At 37.2% G+C, this 8,394-nt stretch overlaps 2 protein-coding genes across 2 annotated transcripts; both read left to right on the top strand.

The window, feature by feature from the left end:
* The first annotated feature begins 4,717 nt into the window (after positions 1–4,717).
* On the top strand, positions 4,718–6,516 carry LOC110893449 (DEAD-box ATP-dependent RNA helicase 21-like). The gene has a single exon (XM_035980964.1). It carries the CDS (start codon positions 4,762–4,764, stop codon positions 5,674–5,676), a length of 915 nt encoding a protein of 304 aa, XP_035836857.1. The 5' UTR covers positions 4,718–4,761; the 3' UTR covers positions 5,677–6,516.
* LOC118485106 (DEAD-box ATP-dependent RNA helicase 21-like) lies at positions 5,734–6,447 on the top strand. The gene has a single exon (XM_035981356.1). It carries the CDS (start codon positions 5,734–5,736, stop codon positions 6,445–6,447), a length of 714 nt encoding a protein of 237 aa, XP_035837249.1.
* Positions 6,517–8,394: the final 1,878 nt, after the last annotated feature.

Here is an 8,394-nt window from a genome sequence, read left to right on the forward strand (position 1 = left end):
ACAATGACGAAAAGGGAAACCAATCTAACTTCAAAGACGTTTTTTTTATGGCGGCACTGGCCATGTACCTTGGTTCCTTCCAAACACTTCACCTAAAATATATTGAAACAATAATTCATATCAATAACAAAAATATAAAAAAAGGGGGTGGGGGGAATCTATACAATGGTGAGTCAAAAAATCAAAAGTTTATATAAACTTTAACCCCTGTTGCAATTTTTCAAGTGTCCTAGATCACCACAACTAAAGTTCTTAACTATTTATAACTGGTTTCTTGAGGACAAAAAAGGGTTTGTGGGTTATACTGAGTCGACTTGTTCCTGTGCTAAAATGGGTCGTTTTGACCCAATACGTGAACTGCCTGACCCACCCATTGTTAGAAGTATTAAACTATGTTATGTTATGTAATTAATTCGTATGATCAGACTTATATTTAGATTAGCTTATTAAGTTAGTTAAGAATAGGATTACTAATGATCGGAAGATAAGCGGGATTTCTTTTCAAAATAACTGCAAATATGTTACCCGCCTTATCTTAACCGCCAAAACTGATATGTACAAATATGTTTTGCCGGGAACCATAACCGGTATCAAGACATTCTTATTTTCACTAAGAACTGTCCAATTCCTTTCTGTTATTCATTGTTCTCGATCGATAATGCACATTCAATTTGGTTCTCTTGTTTATGACAATATGGATTCTTCTTATAATCCAAACTTGTCATCAACTTCCGCTGCCACTCGGTCATCAGACTTCCAACAAAGTGGTATCAGAGCAACGAAAGGGAAGATGCCGATGACTGATCTGAAACCGACGTCCACGATGTTGCCTTGTCAACACTGCACAGATGAAATGAAGAGCAATAATAAGCGATTTCAGCGAATAAAGACATGTTTTTACTGTCACCAACCGGGGCATCATATTTACAAGTGTAATAAGAAAGAAACCGATGAAGCGACGCAGTTAATCCGGCAAGCGGTGAATGCGGGTATACAGAATCAAAGAGGAGATTTCAGTAATCATCAAGAGATGATTGTAGTGGGTACCGAAGGCGGGCTATGGAGCGATATTTGGTACGTTAGTTCTGTATTTAAACACCATATGGCCGGAAATTTGAATGTGTTTAAACGAATTAAACACATAATCGGGGTTGATACACAAACCGGGGAAAATAATTTCTTATTCACACGTGGGGTTGGTTCGGTTGAAATCAAAACAGGAAATGAAACTATGAGAATTCAAAGTGTTTTCTATTCACCGGAATTAGATAGGAACGTTTTGAGTATAGATCAATTAACCATGCAAGGTTTTACCGTCAACAAAAACGGTGATACTTGTAAGATCTATCCGATGTTCTCTACCCCGGTGGATAACTCCATGAACGAAACAAGTGGATTAACAAGAGAAGAAGAAATAGGGTTACACGAGAAACAGAAAATTATAGAAGAAAATGTGCATGACAGTGAGTTTAAGGAAAGGTATCTAAATTCATATTTCGAAGATCTGGATTTGTCCTCACACGAAACAGATTGGAGTATGATGATTGTCAAGAACATGGAATTTAATGAATTTGATGATTGCATTGCATTCATAAATTTGTTAGATGATCGTGAATTTGTGATCAAGTATAAACATATGCTTGATACAAAATTTGAAGAATTAGTTAAATGGTTTTTATTTAACTATATGGAAATCACGAGTCGACCGGTTCCACCAGTTGCTTTGCATAAGAGAAAGGTTAATCTGCTAAGCTTATTCTTGTTGGTTGCCGCGGATGGAGGATACAAAACAGTAACAACAGACAACATGTGGCCTGCAATAGCGAAGGATATGGGTTTTAACTACGAAGACGGAGATTACATGAGAACAACATATGCCATGTATCTCGATATCTTGGAGTATTACTATAGTTTCAATCAGTTTCACAGGAAAATGCAGGATAAAGAGGTTGTTGTTGAAGAAGGCGGACTTACCGAAAGTCAGCAGAGGGTATCTACCAATGCAGAAAGTGTTCAACAAGAAAATGCACAGGAAACTGCAGGAATGGGACAAGCAGCGCTGTTCACAAGCATTGATGATGAAGATTGGAACAAAGGGAAGAGGAGAAAGCGTTTCAATTTTGATTATGCAAGGTGGGCTGTGGAAGAAGCAAACAAGAGTGTGCTGGATCGGTCATTCAAACATAACCTAGTTTAAGGGGGGTTATGTTAGAAGTATTAAACTATGTTATGTTATGTAATTAATTCGTATGATCAGACTTATATTTAGATTAGCTTATTAAGTTAGTTAAGAATAGGATTACTAATGATCGGAAGATAAGCGGGATTTCTTTTCAAAATAACTGCAAATATGTTACCCGCCTTATCTTAACCGCCAAAACTGATATGTACAAATATGTTTTGCCGGGAACCATAACCGGTATCAAGACATTCTTATTTTCACTAAGAACTGTCCAATTCCTTTCTGTTATTCATTGTTCTCGATCGATAATGCACATTCAATTTGGTTCTCTTGTTTATGACAATATGGATTCTTCTTATAATCCAAACTTGTCATCAACTTCCGCTGCCACTCGGTCATCAGACTTCCAACACCCATTTTGCTAACTTTACCCGTACAAATTGATAGCATACCTTTTTGGTAGAGCTGAAAACATCTGCATAGCAAGCCAATGCTTTTCGTAGAGTGCATGAAGGGAACGGAGGCGGCCGAGAGGCTCCAGTGCTTAAATGAGTGTAAATGGAGCAATGCTACCAGGGTTACCTGGGCTGAAAGTTCAACAGTTACATTTAATTAAATGAGTATAAGCGCAGCTGCGAGACTGGGTAATTTGTTGTTTAAAATTTAAGCTCTTTTATGTGGTAAAGCGACTATGAATACAACTGCGGAATCGGGTCAATTGGGATTTAAAAAGTAAGCTTTTTTATGTGCTATAAAATAAATAGCAACGTAGTTGTGAAATCGGGCCAGCTGGGTAAAGAAATAATGGGACAAAGAAGATATGTGTTTTTGGTTATCATACACTTAAACAAAACATAAGAAGGTAGAGTTTTCTAAAATTACCCTTTTTATCTCAGCTCTGAGTTATATGAGGGGGAAGTTCTTCCTTCTCCAGTTCCTAAGCAAGCATTATCAGAAAAAAAAATATAGTTATTAATATATCAACATGAACAAAAGGTCCAATGAAGAAAGTCTTACCAATTAAAACAATATTCTCTTTCGCCACGGATTACATATAAACCTAGTGGGATATCACAATAAAACAATTACTTTGTTCGACTGTTTCTGAGTTTCTCTAACCTGTTGCAATCTCGAATCTCCATATTAAGAAGATGAGCGGAATCAATTAATTACCGTTGAAGAAGATGATGCAGCGTCTGCGTCTCTGTTTGTCTTCCCGGTATGCCGTTGCCAGTTGCCGCCCTAACCTATACGACGCCTTTACCTATGTAGCGGCCTTCATGACCTTTCAATGTTCTTCATAATGTTACATATATACATACCGTTCTTTGCTTTTCGCATTATTGTTGTATCTAAAGGCTAGGCTCCAAATCTTCAATTTTCATCTACCATTCTACCAAATCGTAGGTTGCCGGAACCTACTGGAGTTCTCACCGGAGTGTGACCTAAAGCCTAGCTTGGCCCAAAAAAAAATTAACATAAGTTACAGATCTTTATTAACACGTATTGATTTACTGAAAAATCGAATGTAGATATAGGGTTTTACCTGGTTCATCGAACAAGAATGATTTTCATCGGATCTTGGTCGCCTGAAAGTGTAAACATAAACATAATATTTCCCCATTTTCTCCTTTGATTAAACTGTAAAAATAAACAAAAATCAGACTTATCTTCCAAAATTTATAAATTTTTAACCTGGCTAGAATCAAGGGAACCCTAATCGTTCCCTACTCTGATGTGGTTCTTCAAATTAAAGGAAATCAACTTCTGATAAGAAACCATCTGTTTCGTCATCATCCACCACTCACGAAGATGCTATATGATCTTCCATTGCCCACTTCTTAACAGTGGGATTGAGAGGATGAATTGAAGGTGAGACCCTTGCCGGCTTCAATTGATGAAGATTAAATTAGTTTTCTTTTAGAATTCCTTGTCAAATTCCAAGAATAACCCTGTAGGCGTCTTAAAATGGCTGTTGTGTTCCCATTGTATGGCTTAGAGGGTGTTTGCGGCTCCTTATTTTGAGGGTAAAAGGACTTTTGAAGGGCAAAAGTCATTTTGAAAGTGTTTGGTTTTTCTTCTTATGTGAGAGGGATTTGCCAAAAGTCAGGAATTCCTGACTTATTTTGGCCAAAAGAACTTTTCAAAAGTTGAAAAAAAGCTAAGCCAAACATGCCCTTAAACTCTTTTGTACATCCTTTTAACCACTTGTATAAGTGGTAAAATTACATCTTTATCCAGCACTTCTCCTTTTTAATATATGTCCCAAAAGTGGTTTCATTTATTATATATAGATATATAAAAGTGTTTCATAATTTCATTATTATTGAAATTTTAGTGAATTATACATAACATTTTTATATAATCATTTAAAGTGTACAATTAATTAATTCGTTTAGTTTCTTTTGTTGTTTTGAAGGTTTAACTCCGCTAACATTTATCTTGCTAACGTTTATTAAATAATAAAAGTTTTAGCCAAAATTTCATTTCTACAATATTTTTTTTATGAATTACACATATTCCCCTCCTGCCCTGCAACCAACCAAGCGAACCAAATCCACCACCCAAACCCCCGCACCATGAATCGCGACGAATTTGGCGAGAAGAAGAAGCCCGTCTTCCTCAGCAAAGCAGAGCGAGAACAACTCGCCCTCAAACGTCGCCAAGAAGAATTCGAACAACAAAAGCGCCGATCCGAACAATCAAACCCTAACCCCTCATCCTCCAACCCCCCACCCTCCGCCGACGACTCCTCCCGCCACCACCGCTCCGACCGTGACCGCCGTGATAGAGACAGAGAACGTGACAGAGAACGAGATTCTGAACGACGAAATCGCGACAGAGAACGTGAAGAAGAGCACAAAGCCAGAGAAAAAGCGAGATTAGAGAAGCTTGCAGAGCGAGAACGTGAAAAGGAACTCGAAGCGATTAAAGAGCAGTATTTAGGATCGAAGAAGCCAAAGAAACGAGTGATTAAACCCAGCGAGAAGTTCCGGTTTTCGTTCGATTGGGAGAACACGAAGGATACGTCCAGGGATACGAATATTCTGTACCAGAACCCGCACGAGGCGAGGCTGTTATTTGGGAGAGGTTTTGGGGCCGGTATGGACCGTAGGGAGCAGAAGAAGCTGGCTGCGAAGAATGAGAAGGAGTTGAGGGATGAAATTAGGAAGAAGGATGGGATAGAGGAGCGCCCCGAGGAGGCTGCGGCACAGCGGTTGAAGGATGAGGCTGCCGAAATGTACGATACGTTTGATATGAGAGTTGATCGGCATTGGTCAGAGAAGAAGTTTGAAGAAATGACTGAGAGAGATTGGAGGATATTTCGAGAGGATTTTAATATATCGTATAAGGGTTCGAGAATTCCCAGGCCGATGAGGAGTTGGGTCGAGAGTAAGTTGAGCTCGGAACTTTTGAAAGCGGTGGATAGAGCGGGCTACAAGACGCCATCGCCGATTCAAATGGCTGCGATCCCGCTTGGTCTCCAACAGTGAGATGTGATTGGTGTTGCGGAAACGGGGTCAGGTAAAACTGCTGCTTTTGTACTTCCTATGTTGACTTACATAACTAGACTTCCTCCGATTAGCGAGGAAAATGAGGCGGAGGGGCCTTATGCGGTTGTTATGGCGCCTACTAGAGAACTTGCACAGCAGATTGAGGAAGAAACAGTTAAGTTTGCGCATTATTTGGGTATCAAAGTTGTTTCGATTGTTTGTGGGCAGTCGATTGAAGAGCAGGGGTTTAAGATTAGACAAGGGTGTGAGGTTGTTATTGCGACGCCTGGACGTCTGATCGATTGTTTAGAAAGACGTTATGCGGTTTTAAACCAGTGTAACTATGTTGTTCTTGATGAAGCGGATCGTATGATTGATATGGGTTTTGAACCACAAGTTGTGGGTGTTCTTGATGCGATGCCGTCGAGCAACTTTAAACCCGAAAATGAAGATGAGGAGCTTGACGAGAAGAGGATATATAGAACGACTTATATGTTTAGTGCAACTATGCCTCCAGCTGTTGATGAGAGGCTAGCTAGAAAGTACTTGAGAAACCCTGTTGTTGTGACTATCGGAACTGCGGGAAAAGCGACTGATCTCATTACGCAACACGTTATCATGGTTAAAGAATCTGAAAAAATGCCTAGGTTACAGAAGCTGTTGGATGATCTGGTAGACAAGACTGCAATTGTGTTCATAAACACTAAAAAGTCTGCTGATTTTGTGTCGAAAACGTTGGAAAAAGCAGGTTACCGGGTGACAAGTTTCTAAATTTATTAGTTGAAGGGTACAACATATTTTGTATTTTCTTTCTTTTATTGGAGGTTTAACTTGAACTCATTGCAATTTTGGTAGTCTTGACTCTTGATTACAAAACACAATAGACAACAGACTAAAAACATAATGGATAACAGATTAAAAACACAATGAATAACAGATCAAAACATAATGGACAACAGACTAAAAACACAATGAACAACAGACTAAAACACAATGAATAACATATTAAAAAATGGACAGCAAAACAAAAACACAATGGACAACAGACTAAAACACAATGGATAGCAGACTAAACACAATGACCAGAACCTATAACACAATGTATAGAAAACCCACCCAAGTGAAAAAACATAATAATCAGAATCAATAACACAATTTATAGAAAACCCAAATATAACATCATTTTCATTGTGTTATAGGATAAAAACACAATGGGCAGAACTCAAATTAACATTGTATTATAGGTTTTGATAATAACACAATGTATAGAAATATTTGTAAAAAATGTAATGACCAAAACCCAGTTGAAAAACACAATGATCGGAACTTTTAATAAGATGCAAAGAAAACCTACTAAATTATGATTTTTTATATAACAATATTATACTCATATCAAAGATAAATACGTTCACTATTATGGTGATTCTTTTTAATAATCGTATGAAAAAGTTTTGGAAATATTAAAATGATGGGGGAATTGGCGTGTGTTATGCATGTGGAAAAGGAAAGTCAATAAACGTAGGATATTCTTTTTATGCCTTCCACTAATTTTTTTCCCTAAAATTAATCTCAACCCTCTAAATCCAACCATATAAAATAGGATTGAACCGGACCATAAGATTAATATATTTTTTTTATATAGCAATATAACATTTTTATTTTGTGTTTAAGTCCATTGCTTTCTATAACACAATGATAAAACAGAGTTTTATTGTGTTTTAGAACATTGCGTTTTTGAATTTTGAATTTTGAATTTGATGCTTTATTATGTTATAGTATGTTGTGACAATAATAACTTTAAAGATTGATAAGGTACACGTACAGTACCACTATCGCTATAGCAACCAAAAGAGAAAACACATACAAAATAAAGTCGTAATATTGCCTAAAGGATATCAACACGTGCTTGATTTGTTGATTTTTTTTATTTAACTCAAAACAATGAATGATTTCATTAGGTTCAATTTTGAATTAAATAAAAAAAAAGTGATAGATATAAGAAAGAAAATAAATCCCGCCTGCTACCGCTACCTGTGAGGTGAACTTTATTACGTGAACTTTAATTTGCAAATGAAATCCAAATGAAAATAAAAAAAGTAAATCAAAACTTGCCCACAGCAGGTATCGATCCCACAACCAGTCAATCAAATGGATTACGATCCCTAAAAAAGCCAACTCGGACAGATGAATTTTACAGTCAGTGTTTGTTTCATGTAGTATATATAATTTATATAAATAAAGTATATAACATTTATAAAAATTTCGGGCCCTTTTACGATTTTGGCCCTGAGCGGACGCCCACCCAGCACTTGCTCAGGGCCGGCCTTGAGAACATAGTTTTAAGTACATCTAGTAACGTTACCCGTGCGATGCAGCGGGACTCGGATACTACCAGTTCGGTTCATTTAGCTACCCATATGGTATCGCCAAAACTAAACAAAAACGGCAAAACTTAACTGTAGCATTTAGTTATTTAAGAACATAGTCAACAACTTTGTAACTTTTTGTAGCAGTTTCAACATCCCCACCATCTGACTATAAAGATGTAATCCGATATCTATGGCCTAGACAGTTAGTTGTCCTCAAAATCTAAGGGAAAAAGTCACATGCCTGTATTTAGCAACTTGCTTTCCATGTATTCTAAGCAAGCTAACATCCATTTAACGACATATCAGTTCTATATTCTATATATGAGCCTTTAGTGCTATTATACAAATA

Source organism: Helianthus annuus, chromosome 12, assembly GCF_002127325.2.
Source record: "Helianthus annuus cultivar XRQ/B chromosome 12, HanXRQr2.0-SUNRISE, whole genome shotgun sequence".
Taxonomy (NCBI): Eukaryota; Viridiplantae; Streptophyta; class Magnoliopsida; order Asterales; family Asteraceae; genus Helianthus; species Helianthus annuus.

What these genes read in the sequence shown, in the direction of transcription:
- LOC110893449 (XM_035980964.1), top strand. Translation starts at nt 4,762, where the DNA reads ATGAATCGCGACGAATTTGGCGAGAAGAAGAAGCCCGTCTTCCTCAGC.
- LOC118485106 (XM_035981356.1), top strand. Translation starts at nt 5,734, where the DNA reads ATGTTGACTTACATAACTAGACTTCCTCCGATTAGCGAGGAAAATGAG.